This window comes from Dryobates pubescens, chromosome 1 (assembly GCF_014839835.1).
Source record: "Dryobates pubescens isolate bDryPub1 chromosome 1, bDryPub1.pri, whole genome shotgun sequence".
Classification (NCBI taxonomy): Eukaryota; Metazoa; Chordata; class Aves; order Piciformes; family Picidae; genus Dryobates; species Dryobates pubescens.
Window position 1 is genome coordinate 32,710,491 of NC_071612.1, and position 22,756 is coordinate 32,733,246.

Genomic DNA, 22,756 nt, shown 5'->3' on the forward strand with positions numbered 1-22,756 from the left:
GGGGATTTGGGTTGGATTTTAGGTTCCAGTAGTGACTAATGTGGTTACATTAAGGAGAGAATGATATCGCTGGTTTAAAGAGGTAGTTTAAAATCCAGCTAGCCTTGAAACAAGTTGCAGTCTTCACTTGCCCAACTATTATTATAGTGGTTCACTAACTGCCACTAGTGCCACCAAACTGGGGGAAGCAGGAGGGCTGACTCCTGGAGTCAGACTTCTTGAGCTTTCCGGGAGTTTAGAAGGTTTTCTTTCTATTTTTACCCATATCTGCAGGTTGTATTTTCTTCTAATGAAGACTTAGAAGTTGGAGATCAACAGACCAGTCTTATTTCAACAACAGAAGAAGTGATTCAAGAGGAGGAAGTGGCTGTAGAAGACAATACCAGTGAACAACAGTTTGGAGTTTTTAAAGACTTTGACTTTTTAGATGTTGAATTGGAAGATGCAGAGGTGAGACCTTGGAATTTCTTCTGTGTATTTCCATTTGAGAACATTTTGAAAATTAGGCTGTGTTGGTGCAATTCTGAGGAGTTGGCAGCTCTTCTAACTCATCCAGTTGGGAAGAATTTATGACATGGCTGAGCTTACCTTGTCACAAACTTTACAGTGTGAAGTTGTTGCAGACTGGGTGGTTTGGGGATGAGAGAATTGGGGATTTAGGGAGGGGAGTCAAATTACTTACTCTGATAGTAATCTGGACAGTATAAGCCAATGACAGGATGAACAGCTGAGTGTCATGCAATGGAAAACTTAATTGTGGAACAATATGTGAAGAAAATGGCATAATCTTTGTTCCTGATATGTTTCTGCATTTTGAGAACATGAAGAGTAGCTTTCAGAGTTACAAAATGTATGATATTCTATCTTACTATATATGATTGACTTGGTCACCATTACTGCTTGCATTGACTTCTCTATTACATCTGCTTTGTTGCAGTTCTATTATGTTTCCTCTACTTCTCCTTCTGTCAAAAAAGAGAGAGGGGAGGTAAACCAAAATGAAGTATTGAGAAATAGTGAGGCTTCAATTAACAGTTGTTACTTGTTTGGGATAAATAAAAGGCTGTAGAATTTGCTGAAGCTTGGAAGTAAGGCTGACTATAAAAGGACTGGGGAGAAGAAGTCAAATGCTTTGTAGTTTCTTTCAGTGCTTTTGTTACAGTCTGTACAAAATACTGAATTATTAATGGAGACCCTTGCAGGTCAAGAGTCAACAAGCTACCAAGAATATCTGCCTGTCTAAGCACTGAGATTGTTCTTCTCCTGCTCAGTCTATCTCTTTTCACAAAATTTTGCCTTTTTTTCCCCTTAGCCTTTTTTCCCCTTTTTAGCTTTATCTCACTTTTTCCATGCTTCCTGTGTATTGCTTCACTTCAGCCAATATTTGCATCTTCTAGGAAAAGGACAGGCTTATTATGGTCTATGACTACACACTATCTATAAAAATACAATTTCCTATATGGAATGCAAGTAGCCAAACAGCTCAGCAGTAGTAAAATGTTACTCTAGATGGGGCCTTGCAGGTAGGATGCCTAAAGCTGCAGGCTTTGCCAAACTAAGTTAAACTTAAATCTTCTGTATTATTTTAATAGATCATGATGAAGAAAAGACAGTTCCTTTCTCATTACTTGCCTCTATGCAACATGTAGTGTTGTACTTGAAAAGAAAAAAAGCACAGATGCTACAAATTTATGGCCTTACATATAGATCATGCATTTGATGGGAGAGTTTTGATATACCTAGTTTTGCACCAAAAATGTAGGATGCTAAGAATTAAACATCAGCAGTGGGAAGTGAGGCTATTACTTTAAAGTCTGAGTACTGGATCAAATTTTAGTGCTTCCACCCGCAGTAGCAGCACTGTGGAGATGGGATTCTTTAGCTTTGCTGTATAACCTTTCACCTTGTTTGGAGCAAGAAGACTACAAAATGTTTAGCCTCTTTTCATCCTTAATGAATCATGATGATCTCTTACTTTGCTACAAGAGATACTCTGTTAGAGCTGTTTTGGCAACCCCTACTTGCACATTTGGGGCTAGATGTGGTGTTTCAGTAACTGTAGATTGGCAAAATGAACTGATTAGGTTTCCCAGCAGAGGCAAATTGTTGAAGGTTGACAAAGTGCTTGAGAAAATCTAAGTTCATTATTGTACTTGTGAATGAAAACAACTGGGTTTCAAGATGGGGATTTCACTTAGGATGTTGGATGTTTGAAACCCAAGTATCCCAGCTTTAAAATGTGCAAAGGGAAAGCATCCATTGGTTTTTAAGATACGGATTTCCCTTAGTGTGTTGGGTGTTTGAAACCCCAGTTTCAGAGCTTTAAAATGTGCAAAGAGAAAGGGTTCAGCTCTTGGTGTTGAGGGTACATCTCACTGAAAAGCTGCCACAAAGGAGCTGGTGAAACAGTTAATGAAGACATCCATTTTTCCTACGTCCTGTATACAGTTAATGTTGATGGTGCTTTGTCAGTTGGATGTGGTCAGTTTAGATTCATGTGTGTTAGTTAAAGAATTTCATCTAATGTTTGTTGAAACAGTTGTTTTCCATGTTCTGCTAGAGCAAATGTATCATGAGCATGCTGGTTTTAGTGTTTTTGTCCTCACTTTGTTTATTTATTTTTCTTACTCAGTCTCCCATTAGAAAGATAAAATTATGTTCAATACTAGCTTTTTGACAAAAGCCTTTTTTTTTTTCCCAGAGCTTGAATCAGTCTTTTACTGTTGGCAAATCTTACATAATAAAACATTTTTCCCCTGGTTCTAGAGTATCTTTAAGTGTTTGTCCTCGTTCTTTCTAATTATATGTGTTTTCCTTTTTGCTAACCAGGAGCTGCAGGTAAGTTGCAGCCTGGTGCCCTGGCTTTGTTCATCTCTTGTTGTCTGTGCTGTGTTTGTACTTCCTAGTCAGATGTAGAAAACTGATAACTGCTATAGTTCTAGATGATAGCTTGAGTTACTTTCCAAGAAGATATTCAAAAGATTTTCTGCTTCATTTGCCATCTATTTTAATTTATCTGCAAAGGTCATTTAACAAGGTACTTAAAATTTCAATGAAATTAAAGGGCTGATTGAAACTCTGTTCATAAAGCATTCAGTACTTGTGTCTTCTGTGTTGCATTTGTGTGTTTATTTTCTTCTGTTGATATTTGTGCATACATAAGTGTGTGAACTTGTTTTGTTACAGGGTGAAAGTATGGACAACTTCAACTGGGGTGTTCGTAGGCGCTCTCTTGACAGCATTGACAAAGGAGACACACCGTCTCTCCAGGAGTGTCAGTACTCTGGCAGCACACCCAGCTTGAACTTGACAAACCAGGAAGATACTGATGAGTCTTCAGAAGAGGAAGCAGCCCTGACTGCAAGTCAGATATTGTCTCGTTCCCAGATGGTAAGTTTGGAGCCTGAGAACTTGAGCTCTCACTTGGGTTTTTAATGGATAAGTATGGCTCACACTTTCAGCCTAAGTGAACTAGAGAGGAACTAAAGTAATATGGCTAAACTTCTTTTTCATCACAACATCAGTGAAGGGGAAAAGGTACTTTTCCTGCTGCTGGTACATAACAGCCTTAGAATTCTCTTAAACCACGTTTTTTTTCCAGTGTCTCTGTACTTACTGTATTTCACAGAAGGCTTGAGTTGAAAGGAACCTTAAAGATCATCTAGTCCTGAACACCCTGCCATAAGCAGAGACACCTCTCACTAAACCAGGTTGCTCAAAGCCTTGTTCAGCCTGGTCTTAAACACTTTGAGAGATGAGGCATCCACAACTTCTCTGGGCAGCCTGTTCCAATGTCTCACCACCCTCACGCTAAAGAACTTCTTCCCAATGTCAGTAATCTAAATGTACCCTGCTCTCGTTTAAAACCATTACCCCTTGTCCTGTCACCATGTGCCCTATAAAAAGTCCATCTCCAGGCCCTCTTCAAGTACTGGAAAGCTCCTACAAGGTCTCTGTAAAGCCATGTCTGCTTCAGGCAGGAGAGGTGCTGCAGCCCTCTGATCTTTGTGGCCCTCCCCTGGACCATCTCCATGTGCTTCTGGTGTAGGGGCTTCAGAGCTGGATGCAGTACTCCAGATGGGGTCTCCCAAGAGTAGAGTAGAGGGGCAGAATCACCTTCTTTGACCTGCTGGCCATGTATCTACATTTAAATAGAAGCAGAAAATTGCATGTGTTCTGTAAGAATGTGTGCCTTTATGAATTCCTAGTTTCAAAAAAACCCCAAACACTAAATGAGAACAAGACACTAAGTGATCCCATGGGAGCCTCAGTTGTGTTTAGCCACTGAAATTGCTAATTTAGTTATAGATTTTGAAGCATAACTGAGGAAAATCAAGAATGTTGGCCACTCAGATCTCTCTCTGCATTAGATAAATCAAATTAGGAAAGAAATTACTGGAGAGGAGCAGCAAAGACAGTCTGCTGCTTTTCAGACCTAGGCGAAGTTTGTGTTAATGTTGTGTAACAAAGAGCTCTGCTCTTCAGTGTTTTCCATTTAGCATTCCACCAGTGCCAAAACCCTTTAAGAACAAGAAAGGAAATACTTTTCTGGATACCAAAGATACCTTCAAACTTGATGGACTTGATGATCTTTGAGGTCTTTTCCAACCTTGGTGATACTGTGATCATAGAATGGCTTAGATTGGAAGGGACCTCAGAGATCATCTACTCCAACCTCCCCACCATGGGCAGGGATTCCTCTCAACTAGACTCAAGACCTCATCCAACCTAGCCTTGAATACCTCCAGGGAGGAGGCATCCACAACCTCCCTTGGCAACCTGTTCCAGAGTCCCACCACATTTGTACTGAAGAATTTCTTCCTAAGATCCAGTCTAAACATACGCTCCCTCAGCTTCAAACCATTCCCCCCTGTCCAGTCTCTAGACACCCTGATGAAAAGTCCTTCTGCAGCCTTCCTGTAGGATCCCTTCAAGGTGTTGGAAGGCAGCTCTAAGGTCCCCCTGTAGTCTTCACTAGGCTGAACACCCCCAGCTCCCTCAGCCTATCCTCCTAGCAGAGGTGTTGCAGCCCTTGGACCATTTTTGTGGCCCTCCTCTGGACTCACTCAAGCACCTCTATGTCCTTATGACTGGGACACCAGAACTGGATGCAGTGTTTAAGCTGGGATGTCCCAAGAGCAGATGCTTGTAATGGTTTTATTGTAAGACTGTTAAACTCACAATATGCAAATAAATTCAACTAGCTAACCATGTTGAAACCACCCATATCAAAACTGTTTTTTGCCTGTGATTTATGTGTTCAATAAACTATGAAGACTTTAATCTTTTTTCTCTTTTCTGTCTTAGTTAAACAGTGATTGTGCCATAGATGAAGCAATATCAGACCATGCTGGTTTATCACTTCAGTCTCAAGATTCCACTAGCAGTGTGGGAACAGAAGAGGTGCTTCAAATCAGAACTGAGACCCCAAGTTTGGAGGCTTCTCCTCTAGATAACTCTAGCAACCAGCTGCCTGAGGTGGGGAGAAATGTGGGCTGGTGCATGGCTGATTTGGGCTCTTTCTAGTGTTCAGTAGATACCCTGGCTTTCTTTTCAACTGAATTTTCATCTGTTACACTGATGATTTGATTTGCTTTTAATATTTCTAACCTGTTGGAATGTTCTTACACAATGTTCCCTCAGTGTGAAAACGACTTGAGAGGGACAGAGGGAACTTATCCCCAGGTTAAAAATATTCTTGAAGGGCTGATGATGATCATTTCATGGTGCAGAATGAAAGCAGGCTAATATTGAAGAGGCTTTTATTTGATATGGTTGAAATCCTTCCTGAGCAACATTTTCTTTCAAATACTTTTTTATTTCCCTTTTGGTTTTTGTTTTCTTGGTTTTCCTTTCCTTGGGGTAATGTGATTGGTGCTATTTGGGAAATAAAACCTCAGGCCAGCTGTGTTAGCAGTTGACTCCACTAAGTAATCCTTTGAAAAGGACCACAGATCCTAGTGGTCTAAGCTTTTTTTGGAAAGGCCTGTGTGGACTGAGACAGATTTCCAGCTAATGGCCGCCTGCACATCTGTGAGTACTTCAGTTTCTTGTTTTTTTCCAACAATTTAGATTTTTTTAAAACCCATTTAAAAAACCCAAACAACTCTATCTGCTACCATTCCTATGTGCTTAGCTGGAGCTAAAGCCTCAATATTATTTTTTTTTTCCCTCCTTGAATTGGAAGTGGCTTTGTTCAGGTGGACTTTTTTCAGTTAAAATTATTGATGCTACTGGTGCAATTGATGCCTGTTTCTGTTTGGATAGGCATTACTGGTCCCATCTTTAGCAGAACACACAGTTTGATTGAGTTTTCCAGAAAAATAAGCTATTCTTACATGTATTTGAATAATCTGTGCACTTAACCTTGAATAATCTTACACTTAAGAATGAGTCTTCAGCCAGCTTGGTGTAAAGAGCTGACTGACTCAGGTTCATAGGATCACAGGATGTTAGGGGTTGGAAGAGACCTCTGGAGATCTTAGTGTCTGACCCCCCTGCCAGAACAGCACCAGCACAGGTCACACAGGAATGGATCCAGATGGATCTGGAAAGTCTCTAGAGAAGGAGACTACACAACCTCTCTGGGGAGCCTGTTCCAGTGTTCTGTGACCCTTACAGTAAAGAAGTTCTTCCTCATGTTGAGGTGGAACCTCCAGTGCTGCAGTTGACATCCGATGCCCCTTGTCCCATCACAGGGTGCAACTGAGCAGAGGCTGTTCCTTCCTTCCTCAGTAGGGCAGAGGAGAGGAGAGGAGAACCTCCCTGGATCTGCTGGACACCCTCCTTTTAATGCACCCCAGCATCCCATTGGCCTTCTTGGCCACAAGAGCAAATTGCTGTCCATGGAGAACTTGCTGCCCACCAGGACTCCCAGGTCCTTCTCCACAGGGCTGCTCTCTAGCAGATCACTTCCTAACCTGTACTGGTGCAGTTTATTATTCCTTCCCAGGTGCAGGAGGCTGCACTTACCCTGTGTGATTGGTTAAGTGACTAGTTAAGTGACTAATTAAGTGACTGGTGTTGCTGAACAAAGATTCTACCTACTTGTTACCTAGAAATCACTCTTGAATAACAGGTAAACCACCCACCTGGCTAACATTTAATAAATCATAGAATGGCTTAGGTTGGATGGGGCCTTAGAGATCCTCTACTGTAGCTGTAAGAACAAAAGAACAGAGTCCAACAAACAGGAAAATGTGGATGGCTTGTTTCCTGTGATAAAATCCTCACCTTCTGAAAGTGTAATACTGAGACAGCAGCTTTCTCCCACAATTTTTCACGTTCTTCTATTATGATTATCTATATACTTTATACTGTTCAGTTACATTGGTCTCAGCTCTTGTAGAGTGCCTCTGCTTAGAATTGTTCTCTTAGTGCTTCAGCTGCTTATCTACAACATCCATTTTTCTTCCAACAGAATTTTGGGTGAGGAAGACTACTTAATCTGGATGATTTTTTTTTTTCAACACAGGATAGATGCTTTATGTTAAGATGTCAAAAGAGAGAAGCAGTAGATAAACTGGGATTATACAGAATTAAATTCACCACAATACAGTGTCTGTCCTCTCTGTGCTTCACTTGTGCTGTGTGCTCAGCTGGAACCCACTGTTATGTTTTCATTGTTCTTTTCCAACTCCCTTTATAAACTCACTGTACTTCTGATAACCCAGGTGAAAGCATTCACATAAACTAGCACCAATGCCATTTAAAACATCAAAAACACTTAAAACTGGGCTATAAATAATAATTTCATGACTAAGCAGCATCCAGAAAGGAAAAGCTCTGTCAAAAGAGATAAAAAAGACATAAAAAGGCATATAAATGCAATTGATATCCCATGTTTATGTTGTGATAGAATGTTTATATATTATGTTTATTATATAATTTTATAATTATGTATTACAAATATATAATTATATATACTAGAATAATTTGGATAATAATTATAGTATATAATTATATATAAATTAGAATTTATTTACTATATTGTTTATATTATTTATATTAATAGATTCATTATTTTATTTAGTCTATTTAACTGTATTCTATTTAACTATATTTATTATGCTTAGAAATGCATGATTTATTATTAGATTTAACTGTATTTATTCTGTTTAGAAATGCATGTTTATTTTGTGTTGGAATACAAGATTCAAGCACTCAAAGCTCTCTCTCCATAGCTGTTAGCTGTCTAGATAGATTTTACTGCTAAAGCAAAAGCTTGGCTGTAAATTTATCAGCTAGTGATTAGAAAGAATAGAATAGAATAGAATAGAATAGAATAGAATAGAATAGAATAGAATAGAATAGACCAGACCAGTTTGGAAAAGACCTTTGATACCATCAAGTTCACCCAACACCATCTAATCAACTAAACCATTGCACTAAGTGGCTGCTAAGAGGCTCTTCATCACCTCCCTGGGCAGCACATTCCAATGGCCAATTACTCTTTCTGTAAAGAACTTCTTCCTAACATCCAGCTTTCTCTTCTCCAGGCTAAACACGCCCAGCTCCCTCAGCCTCTCCTCACAGGGCTGTGCTCCAGACCCCTCCCCAGCTTTGTTGCCCTTCTCTGGACACCTTCCAGCAACTCAACATCTTTCCTAAACTGAGGGGCCCAAATCTGGACATAGTACTCAAGGTGTGGTTTAACCAGTGCTGAGTACAGGGCAGAATGACTTCCCTGCTCCTGCTGGCCACACTATTCTTGATCCAGGCCAGGATGCATGCCTTCATATTGGCACTTAAACATTTTCTACAAATGTATCCCATGACAGCTTAGGTTGGAAAGGAACTCAGAGATCATCTACTCCAACCTCTCTGCCATGGGCAGGGATGCCTTTCAACTAGACTCAAGGCCTCACCCAACCTGGCCTTGAACACCCCCTGGGAGGAGGCAGCCACAACCTCCCTGGGCAACCTATTCCACAGTTTCACTACCATCATACTAAAGAACTTCTTCCTCAGTGCAGCTCTGTAGTATATATTAGCATCTATACTGCTTCAGTACAAGTTAGGACTTGCCATTAGGCAAGTACAAGAAAGTAATCTTTTTATTCCCCTGAAAAATCCAGTAAAAGTTTTCAAAGTGATTGATTGTGAATTAACCAAGTCTGAATTCCTCTGTTCAGTGTAGTGCTGTTAATAATACTGCTGCTGGAGGAAGAGGGAAGGGAGAAAGGGTCATTCTAATGTTACCTACCTGACTTCAATCGTTGTCTCTTTATAATTGCTAGTGATTGAAAGCCTACATTTAGAGATTTGTGGTTAAGCCCTTAAAGCTCCCCATATTAACAGGAATGGCAACATAATAAAAGTCCTTTTTCCACTGTTCATCTATTACGTTACTGCTCAGTTATGCTTTAGAAACTTCTTAAAATGGAGAGTGGAAAGGAGAAGAAAGGTTCTGTGCTGATTCCAGTCCCTGAAGGCAAGCATGAGGCAGTCACTTCGGTCCTTACCTAGAAAAGGTTCAAGTCTTGAATGTGTCATGTGTTTGAGCCTATTTGCAGATATTCTTCTGGTAGTGTTCTCTTAATAGTTTTGATTGAGTGCATCTGAGAAATCTGAGTCCTATTCTGGGAGACATTAACACATTAATGTTAACCAGAAGTTATAAACACTACAAATAAACTGCCTGTCTTTGCTCAAGTACAACTGTGTGAACAGTCCAAAGAGCTGAGTGATTAAAGTATAAAAGGTTACTTGTAAACCATTTTTAAATGTTACCTGACTGATAAGAATATATAAACCATGACAATAGAAGTAATAAAAGTGTGTTTGCTTCACAGGAAGGCAGTTCAGCAGTAAGGGATGAACAGGTTAGCACTGCTAGTGAAGACACTGGGTCCTATCTACTCCAAGAACAACAAGACTGTCTGGTCTGTCATGAGTCTCTTGAATTGGAAGAGACCCCAGAACTGGCAGAGGGAGCAGCTCCTGAGAGCTATGCTGAATCTGTCTGTGAAGAGGATGTTACTCTTGCCTTGAAAGAGCTAGATGAGAGATGTGAAGAAGAAGAAGCTGACTTCTCTGGTTTGTCTAGGTAAGATTAATGTTGGCTCTCGGTAATAGAAATTGCATGTAACCAGGGCATGAATCCAACAAAGTAGACTTTCTTATGATGGGTTTTCCATGAATCCCAGGATACAAGTACCTGAAGTGCTGCTTTGCATATCTGAAGTAATGGTTGATTGGTTTTGCCTGTTACAGCAAAAAAAAAAAAAAAAAAAAAGAGTCATTACTTTGCTCAGCAATTGTGTCTGGAACAGGGAAAAGAGCCATGCAGGAAAAGATGAATGAAAGAAATTTAGCACTTCTCATCACCATCAGCCAGAGAAATGCGCAAAGGGGTCAGAGGGCATTTTGGAGAGTTTTCTTGGCAGCTACCAGCTGCAAGCAGTATAAAACACGGCAAAGCTCATGCTGCAGGACTTTCAGAACTGCTCTGAGTTATGGCAGAGCCTGTTTTGGCACCCAAAGACAAGATTGGGGCTTTTTAAGCACAGCTCCTGTAGGAATTAGGCCAGATTGTCATTATATTTGCCCAAAGGTTATTTTTAGACTTAGGGTTACTCAGTCTTTTGTATATTTCTAAGACATTTTAAAGTAAAGTAACATCTTCTTTTCCACTTTTTAATATGGAGAGCAAAAAGAACTATTGAGAGAAGAAGTTCTAGTTAGTCCTAGCTGGTTGAGTTACAATTAAAGTGAAGGCCTAAGACCCTTGCAGTCTAAGAAGGATGGAAAATAAACCAAAAAAAAACCAAACCAAAAAAATCCTATATTAATAAACAACACTAACAAAAGAAACCAGACCAAAACAGAAAACCCAAAAGAACCCAAACACACACACACACAAATTCAACCAAAACAAACAAAAATCAAACCAAACAACTCCAAGAAGTAAAATTTGTTCAGGAGTTCAGGGTTGAAAAATATATGGACTGGGTGTATATAGGAAAGCCAACTTAGGGTATGTTCTGTCAGAGAGAACATTTAAGGATCCTTTTACAGTCACAACAGGAACTGTAAAATACCAAATCATTTGAGAAGGTTCTACTGGGACAGAGACAGAGAAATGAACCTTGTAATCTCCTGTGCAACCTATCTTGCAAGAATTAAGGACTGGGACAGCCCTCCTAATATGCAACTGAAAAATCCTTTAAGGTTTTATTTACACTAATCAAATGAAGGAAAAAACAACCCTAGCTCCAGTTTGAAGAGCATCAGAGGTGATTATTTACAGGCTTGATACAGTATTTATACAGAATCATAGAATTGTCAGGGTTGGAAGATCATCCAGTTCCAATCTCTCTGTCATGTGCAGGGACACCTCGAACTAGATCAGGTAAAATATCAGAGAATCTTTTTGAAGCTTTGCTTACAGACACTGTTCTAAAGGATTGCAATTTAGCTTTTCAGTTTTTGTGCTGCTGAAAAACGTACAACTAAAAACTCTACACATGCTTCTTGTTTAAGACATGGGTTAAGGCATGCTTGGTGCTGCTGTGAATGGGGTAGTTGTTAGGGAGAAAACCACTGTGTGTTAAAAAAATACATGAATTAACTATCTGTACCTTGAATCCTCCCACACATTTTTGCTGCCCATGTACAATTATGGAAGAACTACCAAAATGTATCATTCATAGAATCATAGAATCAATAAGGTTGGAAAAGACCTCAGAGATCATCAAGTCCAACCTATCACCCAGCACCTCATGACTAACTAAACCATGGCTTCAAGTGCCACATCCAATCCTTTTTTGAACATCTCAAGGGATGGTGACTCTACCACCTCCCTGGGCAGCACATTCCAATGCCTAATTCCTCTTTCTGAGAGGAACTTTCTCCTCACCTCCAGCCTAAACCTCCCCTGGCACAGCTTGAGACTGTGTCCTCTTGTTCTGGTGCTGGTTGCCTGGGAGAAGAGACCAACCCTCACCTGGCTACAACCTCCCTTCAGGTAGTTGTAGAGAGCAAGAAGGTCTCCCCTGAGCCTCCTCTTCTCCAGGCTAAGCAACCCCAGCTCCCTCAGCCTCTCCTCACAGGGCTGTGCTCCAGACCTCTCCCCAGCCTCATTGCCCTTCTCTGGACACCTTCAAGTGTCTCAATATTCTTCTTAAATTGAGGGACCCAGAACTGGACACAGGACTCAAGGTGTGTCCTAACCAGTGCTGATTACAGGGGCAGAATGACTTCCCTGCTCCTGCTTCCTTGTAATACAAATCATTTTAACAATTAACTTAATGGTTGTAAGTGGTAGCATGGATTAATTTATAGCTTTGTGTCTTTATTGGCTGTATGGTGCCTAATGGAAAGTATGACTGCAGAATGCTCTTTGAACAAAGATCTGTTAAATTGATTGCCTGTAAAGATGAAATTGTTGTGATCTATCTCCAGTCACTTCTGGTGTTACTTAAAACACTTAGAAAATAGTATTCTACTGCTAAATGAGCTCCTGTGTTTCTCTTAAAGCTGAAAGTTTTTTGTAGATATTGGTGGGCCATATGTTGAGATTCATTAGATGCTAATTCAGTTATTTGGGGCAAGGGAAAAATAGAATCACAAAATGGCTTAGGTTGGAAGGGATCTCAGAGGTCATCTACTCCAGCCTCACCGCCATGGGCAGGGATGCATCTCAACTGCACTCAAAAGCCTCATGCAACCTATCCTTGAACATTCCCAGGGAGGAAGCATCCACAACATCCCTTGGCAACTTATTCCAGTCCCTCCCCCTATACTGAAGAACTGCTCCCTAAAATCCTGTCTAAACCTACTCTCCCTCAGCTTCAAACCATTCCCCCTTGTCCTATTGCTAGACACCCTGATGAAAATTCCCTCTGCTGCCTTCCTGTAGGATCTGTTCAGGTATTGGAAGGCAGCTATAAGGTCCTCCTGGGGTCTTCTGCAGGCTGAACACCCTCAGCTCCCTCATCCTATCCTCCTAGCAGAGGTGTTTCAGCCCTTGGATTATCTTTGTGACCCTCCTAAACATAACCTGTAGATAGCCCTTTGTCTGTAGCTCTGTGTAGAAGTAACAAGTTTTAATACATATCTGAGAGTATTTTCATATATTGCAGTAGCAAAAATTTCTGCTTGTTTACTCTTTTCTTGGTTCATGGTCACCTCAGTTGATTGCAGTGATTTTGCAAAACACTGTTCTGGATTCCAAATTCTTATTGTTATTTTCTTCTTAACAAAATGCAGGGGTGGGGCTTTTTTCCAGGAAAAAAAAACATTACTAAGGAGCTCATTTCTTTTGTTATCTGTAGCCAAGACGAAGAGGAACAGGATGGTTTCCCAGAAGTACAAACTTCCCCACCTCCTTCACCTTTCCTCTCTGCCATATTGGCAGCTTTCCAACCAGTAGCATACGATGATGAGGAGCAAGCCTGGCGCTGCCACGTCAACCAAATGCTGTCGGACACGGATGGCTCTTGTGCTGTGTATACATTTCATGTCTTCTCAAGATTGTTTCAGGTCAGTGGACAGCCAGCGTGGGATTGGTTGCCTGAAATCCTCTCCTCCTGCTTTCAAAGCTATTCTTGCCCTCTGTAACTGCAAACCCCACAAGATTATGGTAGCAAGAAGCCTGAGGAAGCAAATCAAGAGCAGACGAAACCCTCACGCTGCTAAAAGAGTATTAAGTGGTTGTACGTTGTTTTTCCATGGGATGTGTGCTGTATTCATTGGCTAGGAGTGATTCTACTCAGAAATAAAAAAGCTCAACCCTCCCCCAGTTCAGTGGGTTTTGTAAGCTCTTGGTTCAGGTCGTGTCCCTTCTGTAGTGTTCTGAATATCACCCAGGTTCTGTGCTGATTACAGAAGTAATGTCTTCCTCCTGGGTTTTCTGGGGGATTAATTATTTTGAGAGCACAGCATGACAGACATTAGTGAACTTACCTTACATCTGTCTCATGAGACAAAGGTGGGGCTTTTTCTGCAGAGAAGTCATTAAAACACCAGGAGATCCACTAAAGCTGGAAGTTTCAAATGCCTGGGGCTATATTTACCTGACAGAAATACCCAACACAAAATGCCTATGGCTTAATTTTTATGGCTTCCTCCTTCCTATATATAGGGGATGAGTTTTTTACATTTTCAAAGTGGTACCACTTGGATGTACATTATTCTTTGCAGCTTATTATGGGATAGAAGAACAATGAATCCATTCTACAGGCCACAAGCCAAGTGAGCCAAGAGCAGGTTCAATATGCAAACAAAGACCTTATGACTCCAACCCTTTCTCGTATCTCCAGGGTTAATTTTGCCTGCTGTTTGGTGTACTATAATAAAGCCTCACTGTGTTTTACCACACTAGCACACATTTTACCCCATAGGTACAGGCAGGAGGCAGGTTTAAGATTAGGGCCCTGAATTAACTTACGTCTGAAGAATTCATACTCTACTTCATCCATGCACTAACTTGTGTCTGCATCTCTAGCCATTTTCCATTTTTAGTTGAAGTATTTTGCCACAACACTGTGAAATTCCTGTTTCTGATTTTTGTCATTTTGCTTCACCTAGACATCAGGGGTTTAGCTTCTCTCCATTATACCAAAGCTTAGCTGCAGTTGCTCTTCACCCATTCATTCATTTCCTGGAAGTATTAAAACTGGAGTTTCTCTCGTGTTCATTAAAGAGGGAGCTAGAGAGAATGATGTGATTTTCTGTGGCTTGACAGGATAGCCCTCATCTGGAAAGATGGATAGTCTGGGAAAAGTGACAATAGCAATCCAGGGCTTGAGTCTGGGCAAAGAACTGTTCCTGAGGAGTTGTTACTGGATACAAAGAAAGGTTCAAATGACTGCAGGAGACCCAGGAAGCCTTGTTTGAGTGCACCTTTCCATTTTGCTTCTGGCTCATACACTGTGTAAATGTCATCTGTGTATAGTTTTATCCTACATGGAACTTGATAGGATTTAGGAAATAATATATAGCAAAGCACAATGTTTTATTAGGCTAAGCTGATAATCTATGTAATTAAACATGATGTACATAGGACTGATGTTAAAAGAAGGTAGAAGTCCTGCAGGTGGCGGTTTTGGGCACAGATTGTGTTACACAGGTTATATTCTGACTCAAAACTGAAAATAAATTCTGACTCAAAATTGAAAATGATTGGAACTGGTCCTGTCTGTACTGCATAAAGACAAATTGTTTGTCCAGCTACCCTGATTTTCAAGGCCTACCCATGAAAGGAGCAATTGTCTTTAGAGATGTATTAGTTTGTCATTTAATGACAAAAATGCATGATGGAAATTTGCCCTGAAATTCTTCATCTTCATACAATGGAAAATGATTGGGGATTTTTTCTGATTTGCTTTCCAGACCATCCAAAGGAGGTTTGTGTCTATAACAAATGACTCAGTCAGCTTTCTTGGTGAGAGTCTGCAGCGCATTGGGAAGAAGTTTCAGAGCTCTCTGGAGGTGATGATGTTGTGTTCAGAATGCCCAACAGTCTTTGTGGATGCAGAAACGGTAAACATCCCCTGCACTTCCATGCTGAAACAGCTGGCTGCTTAAACTTCTTGATGTGACATACAGAAGTGTGGGTTTAGCATTTGGAAAACAGGGATGCTTGGGAAGACTTTGGGAGGTTTGAATCAAATGTGTTAGTTGTATTTTTGCCTTTCAAATGAGATTTATAGATGCACAGAATGGTTTGGGTTGGAAGAGACCTTTAAGATCATCCAGTTCCCACCCCCTGCCATGAGCTGGGACACCTTCCACTAGCCCAGGTTGCTCAAGGCCTCATCTAGCCTGGCCTTGAATACCTCCAGGGAAAGGGGGCATTCGTGACCTCCCTGGGCAACCTGTTCCAGTGTCTCACCACCCTCCCTAGGAATTTCTTCCTAAATCTCCAGTCTACATCTCCTCTCTTCCAACTCAGACCCATTGTTCCTCCTCCTGTCTCTACAAGCCCTTGTAAAAAGTCCTTCTCCACCTTTCTTGTAGGCCCCCTTCAGGTACCAGAAGGTCACTATAAGGTCTCCCCAGAGCCTTCTTTTCTCTATTGTCACTAATTGAAACATTTGAATAATTTTGGCATGTAAAAGTAAAAGATGTTTTTTATAGGTTTTTGGATGTGCAGAACAACACATTGACAAAGGCTAAGAAAGCATTCTGGAGCAAGTGGATTATTACCACATGCTTGTCCTATTTTGCCCTTCCGTAAACAATTGCTATTAGACATAGTCAGATGGAGGACTGGGATGGATGGATCTTTGACCTTGACCCAGTATCACCTTCAACAAGGCCAAGTTCTGGATCCTGCACTTGGATCACACAACCTTATGCAGTGCTACAGGCTTGGGGCACAGAGGCTGGAAAAGCTATCCAGCAGAATAAGACCCCTGGATAGGGAAGGGGTCAGCCCCAGCCATGAGCCAGCATTGTGCCCAAGAAGGACACCAGCATCCAGGCCTGCATCAGGAACAGTGTGGCCAGCAGGAGTAGGGAAGTGATTGTGCTCCTGTACTTGGCACTGGTGAGGCTGCACCTCAAATACTGTGTTTAGTTCTGGGTCTGTTGCTAAAAGAAGGACATAGAGGTGCTGGAGTGTGTCCAGAGGAGGGCAATGAAGCTGTCAAACTGTCTGAAAAGCAAATCTTGTGAGGAACAGCTAAGAGAACTGGGGTTGTGTAGCCTGGAGGCTCAGGGGAGACCTGAAAGGGGGGGTGTAGCAAGGTGGGGGTGAGACTCTTCTCCCAATTAACAAGTGATAGGACAAGAGGGAATAGCCTCAAGTTGTGCTGGGATGGGGTTAGATTGGATATTAGGAAAAATCATTAAGCACTGGTACAGGCTGCCCAGGGGAAGCAGTAAGGTCACCACCCCTGAAGGGGTATAAAAGGCATACAGATGTGGTGCTGAGGGCATGATTTAGTGGTAACTTGGTTATGCTAGGTTAACAGTTGGACTTGATGATCTGAAAGGTCTCTTCCAACCAAAATGATTCTGTGTTACAAGTGACAGGAAAAGAATTAGCAAGAAAAACTGAAATGGAAGTAAAATGACAGGGAGAAATGGTGTGGAGCAAAGCTGAGGTAGCAGCTCCTGAGGGAAAAAGGTACTTTGAAACTGTGTTGGGAAAGGCAAAGTCATTAATGGTAGAGCATTCTTCAAACATCCAACAGTTCCTGTTCCTGCAGACTGAAGCTTTTGGTGGTGGTTTGTATATTGAGAGTAACCCTCCCTGGGCACTCCTCTGGACTGCTACAGAAGCAGTTCTGTAGTGCCTTTTTTTCCTGCCCATTTACACTAACTGTGTGCTTATCAAATTTTGTTCTTGACTTTGAAAGATATAAAAATCCTTTTGAAATGTATTTATTTTAAAATCAGAACTGTTGTTCACTGACTTAACTGATCCAGCTACAAAGGTATCATGAGTGATCTGCAGGTTACTCATTCTAATTGGATTGTTTTTCCAAATGGGGACTGGGAAATTTCATATTAAATAATTTAGATGATACACTACATGGATTACAGTCAGATGTTACATGACTGCGGTGGTGATTGCTTTTATCTTCCAGCTAATGTCTTGTGGTCTGCTAGAGACATTGAAGTTCAGTGTTCTAGAGCTCCAAGAGCATTTGGATACCTATAATGTCAAAAGAGAGGCAGCAGAACAGGTGAGTCTCTTATATTTTAAACCAAAAATACCTCACAGTAGAACCTACTCATCAAGAACATGTTGCAGGTCTCAATACAGATATCCAGAAGTAAACTGGGCAGGGGGGGAAACTGAAATAAGATTCTGTTTCCTTTTCTTACTCCTTTTCTACCTGGACAATCTGAACCTGAGTGTTTTTTCTCATGTGTCATTTGTTTTTGTGGTATGGATTTCTGCAGTGGAAATGTCTAACACAGCACAAATGCACTGGGAAGAGCTCAGCTCATGCCTAAGTTAAAAATCCTCTTCTAAAAATACTCATATCAATAAACCAGGGAGGTTGGGTGGGGTGTTTTTCTTCTTTTTTAACATTTTGGCTTATTTTAGGATGGGATTCACATTCCGATTAAAGCATGCACAGATATATATATAAAAAAGATATATATGCATAGATATTTATCATGTGCACATATATATATGACATATATATGCACAGATATATCTATATAGATACATATATATATAGGAATTAAGTGTCTTAACACCAATAGTATTTAAGGATGAAGTCAATGCAATTAAAAACAATAATCTCAGAATGGTTTGGGTTGGACGGGACCTTTAAAGGTCATCTAGTCCAACCCTCCTGCAGTAAGCAGAGACTTCTTCCACTGGATAAGGTTGCTCACAGCCCTGTCCAACCTGACCTGGAATGTTTCCAGGGATCAGGTATCTACCACCTATCTGGGCAACCTGGGCCAGTATTTCACCACCCTCAGTCTGAAAAAATTCTTCCTTATATTTAGCCTAAATCTACTCTTCTTTAGCTTAAAACCATCACCCCTTGCCCTGTCACAACAGCCCTTGCCAGCTTCCTGACCATCCCCTTAAAGTACTCAAAGGTCACAATAAGATTCCCCACAGCAGCCTTCTCTTCTCCTAAATCAAAATAATCAAAGCAATGTATTTTATCCTGCTGTAGATACTGACTTGTAGCTTAGCTGAATAGGACTTTAGACTCTTTTGTTGACCAGATCTCTGCTGAGGGGCTTCCACAGCTGTGGCCTGCATAGACACATAAATTTAGGTCTCTCATCCCCTGATTTTTATGTCAGTTATTTTAGAAGCATGCAGTTTAGTTTTCAAAGTATATGTTACTGGTTTTGTCCTTGTGCAGAGAAGCCCAAAGGATGCCATACAGCAAAACTGTTTCTAGGAGCCAAGGCAATATTTCTGCTAAAGAACTGCAGGCTTTTTTTGCCCTGGTCTGTGGTAGTAACAATTTGCTTGTAAACTAACTCATGAAGTCTAATATAATGAGCTGCATTCTGGCATTTGGGATTAATTAGAAATAAAGTGCTCATCTAATGACTAAAACTGCCTTACTCAATGGAATAGTTAAGGCCTGACCATCTCCAATGTGTAATGCTGTCATCACTTCTATGAGTCCTCATTTTCAAGAGCAACACTGAGGCATAGAGAGGCTAACTGATTTGTCCCAGGGTTATGTGTGTGTGATTTGAATAGTAACTATCCAAACATAAAGGGGTTCTCCATATCTAAACTCCTCATAGCAACAACAAATGGTGGTGTTTGGCTGGTCAAAGTATGAGTTGAAATGATGTCCCTTTCAGATGGCCATCAGTCACTTGAATTGTAGCTAATTTTGCACTGCCACTTACCAAGATAAATCCATGCTGAATACTAAGAGCTTAGGTTTTTGCAATTTATTATACTTGATAAAGGGTTGCAGATATCAATCTGATGGCCTGTCATTGTATCACAGTGAAAGACTCTTGTTTTGATGTGGTGCAGCTGTCAAAACAGTGTCCAATAACATGTTTCTGTGGTCAGCCTGTCTTCTGGCGCAGGATTTTTGAGTGGCTGGAACAGGAAAAAGGTTTAGAGGATGAAATGAATTATTCTGAAATAACTGAGAACACTTTGCTAGGGTTTTATTTTTTATTTAATAATTTATAAATAAAAAGAAGCAGTACTGATCAGGAAGAAATGCCATAGCTTTCACCAATCGTTTGTGACTCTTGCTGGCCTGTCATTTAGCTGACTTGGTGCATTATTTAAGTGTTCATTTAGCACATTAATTTAGAAGCAGTGAGTAACTAGCTCAGATAATGAAATTTCCTAAAACATTTGTTAAAAGCATTTATTCATCTGTTTGCCCTCAATTTTTTGGGGGGTGTATTATATCTGTAGACTAAGAATCTTTCAAAGCTGCTTCTCAGATATGGAATGGAATGGAATGGAATGGAATGGAATGGAATAGAATAGAATTAACTAGGTTGGAAAAGACCTTTGGGATCACCAAGTCCAACCTATCGCCCAACACCATCTAATCAACTAAACCATGGCACCAAGTGGCACATCCAGTCTCTTTTTAAACACCTCCAGTGATGGTGACTCCTCCATCTCCACCACATTCCAGTGGCCAATCTCTCTTTCTGAGAAGAATTTCTTCCTAACATCCAGCCGGAACCTCCCCTTTAAGAAATGCTTTGCACCCTGTGTCTTTGTGGAAGAGAAACATAAATTGATGTGAAGCAAACATTTAAAGATTCTTTTGTCACACAACCTATTGCTCTTCCCAAAGGTCTTTCTACCAACATATTCTGTAAAAAAACATTAACAAATTGATTTTGTCACCTCTTTGGAGCTTCTGTTCTTTTTCCTTGCAAGGAAGCTTCCTGTGTATATTGGAGCCAAAGATAATCAGATGGAAAATATAAGGTTATATGTATATCATAACATTGTAGGCACACCCTTTATTCAGGCTGCTTTTAAGATTAAAAAAAAAAAAGGTAAATCTTAAAAGGGCAGTGTGTGAAAATAAATATTAGCTCCCTAAGTGCTGATGCTGCTTGTTGCAGTACAAAGCTATTCCATTGTTACCAATGGATGCTGTCAGATAAAAAGAAAAATGAGATTTGCTGTGTACATTGGTATCCATGTCACTAATTGAAACTGACACTGCAGTGCTTAGAGAATTCCATTTCTCCTCTTGATAAGCATACAGGCCTAGTTAATTCACTAAGTAACCTTTATTAAATTGAGCAGATGGGAAATCACATTTTTCTTTTCCTTGCATCAGACAAAGGTTAGAGAAAGGTCACCGAGATTTCCTGTGAGACTCAAGATACCAAGCACACAGTATGCTAAAATTATTCTTCCTTGGACATATAGAGCCTGTTTATTTCAGAAGATGATCTGCACTTTATCTCAGCATGATGCATTCTCATTTCAGTAATGCCTAAATTACCTCATGCTTGCAGTTTGCACTGCACACTGTGTCAAGGAGATGATCAAATCAGGTTGTCCAGTGAGGGCATCTTTGATTCTGCAAATGCTTTATGCTAACACTTTCTGCATGGTTGGTTCAAGCTAGAATAAGAAAATACCCACTGAAATTAATAAACTTGTGGTCTGCTCTAGGAACTGGGGTTAAACAGAGCCCTCTATTCAGTGGAACCTGTGTTTGCATTGTGTATTGAGTGAGTACTTCATCTCCCCAGTTTCTGTGAACTGGAGGTAATGCTAAACTCCCACTGAAGGATTTATGGTTTTTTGCTTTGGTTACACAGGAGAACTCTGTTTCCTTCTGATTCTAAAGTAGTCCCAAGAAATGTAACAGACTTACTCTGTAATCTGAAATCATTCTGAAAAATCATGTTGGTGTAAACTTAGTGCATCAGGTAAAGAGAAAATGTAATTTAATTTCATGGAAGGAGTAAAGTGTCTAAATCTGACTGAAATCTAATGGTAAATGGATATTTAGTTACTTTGCATCCTCTGGAAATTCCTAGCTAGAAATTTGTCAGCTTTCTCAGTTTTTGTTACACATAAATACAGCTGCAAGTGCTGTGTTAGGGACATGGGTTAGTGCTGACCCTTCAGTGTTGGGTTGAGGCTTGGACTGGATGATCTTTGATGTCTCTTCCGACTGGATGTATTCTGTGATTCTGTATTTTGCAGCCTCCACCCTCCCACACATCTCACTGCATAATGGTACCCAGATTCAATCACAGAGTAAGGTTTATGCTGAAGAGTACAATCCCCATCTGGGGTAATGAAGGCTACAGGACATTTACAATGGAAGCAACACAGTGATGGCTATGAAGTGATCCATCAGAGTGGGAATTGTTGGTGGGGGCAGCGGTGGTAAACAGTGGATTTCATCTTGCAATTTCTTGCAGAATCTCAGGATGTACAAGACTTGATGAAGTATCTCGGGCAGTTTAGCACAGTCTTTAAGCATCTTTCAGAAGATGTTTAATTTTGTTTCTGTTTCTTTTGCAGTGGCTAGAAGACTGCAAAAGAACATTTGGTACTGATGATGGCATTCATGGCACTAACACAGATGCCCAGGTAGGTCTCTGTCATTTGTGATGATCTGGATATGAGGTTAAAATAAAAAAGCCCCAAACATCTTTATGTCTGTTGCAGAAAACCTCCAATATTTGCAGAGAGATTAAAAATGTATGAAAAGCTTTTCATTTCAGTTATCATCCCATCTTCTGGAAACTCAGCTTCTTATGAAGCAGTGGTCTAATAAAAAAGAGCTCTTTTTAATAAAAGTTGCCAACCCATCTTGGGTTCTAGACCTAATAACACTGAGTAGATAAGCAGAGCAGATACCATCTGTGTACCAGCAAGTTTGCCTTTCTGCAGCTGTTTCTACAAGAGAAAGAAAAAAAAAGATTAGCATTCTGCTTATGTGCTCAAATAAACTGTCTGGCCACAAACCTCTACTGAATTTAATGTAATTAGTGCTATAGAAATGCATCTGACCTTTCAGGAGTCATTATTTGGGTGGGAGCAAAGTAGCATTATCACAAAAACCTCATGAAACCCTTCTGTCAAAATAGCATCTAACAATAGGTGAAGTAACCTATTAATAGTAGTAGTAGTTCAATATTTTCTATGTATTTGCATGGCAGTCATCCATGTTTAATATTACTAATTGCTGTAGGAAGTGATGGCTTTACCCCAAGCAGACTAGGAGTTTAGGGTTTTTTTTAATAGCTGCATAATATTTGCACAGTAAGAAAAGTGTCATCCATAACTACAAGGAATCTGCCACCTGGAGTCCTGTAATAAGAGCAGTGAAAGCAGAATTGCAGTAGA

The 22,756-nt window shown here is 40.4% G+C and overlaps 1 protein-coding gene across 3 annotated transcripts in view; it reads left to right on the forward strand.

Moving 5' to 3' along the window:
- The window catches only part of FRYL (FRY like transcription coactivator), a 164,052-nt gene that overhangs the window by 133,746 nt on the left and 7,550 nt on the right, over positions 1 to 22,756 (forward strand). For 2 of the 3 annotated variants that reach the window (XM_054163565.1, XM_054163553.1), the window contains exon 51: positions 274 to 604. In XM_054163565.1, coding sequence (XP_054019540.1) covers positions 274 to 573 — 300 coding nt within the window. In that variant the 3' untranslated portion in view covers positions 574 to 604. Of the gene's footprint in view, positions 1 to 273; positions 605 to 2,829; positions 2,839 to 3,186; positions 3,391 to 5,307; positions 5,479 to 9,794; positions 10,049 to 13,277; positions 13,486 to 15,336; positions 15,487 to 17,540; positions 17,640 to 21,928; positions 21,998 to 22,756 lie in introns of those variants that run through there. The other variant, XM_054163573.1, reaches the window with a different exon arrangement.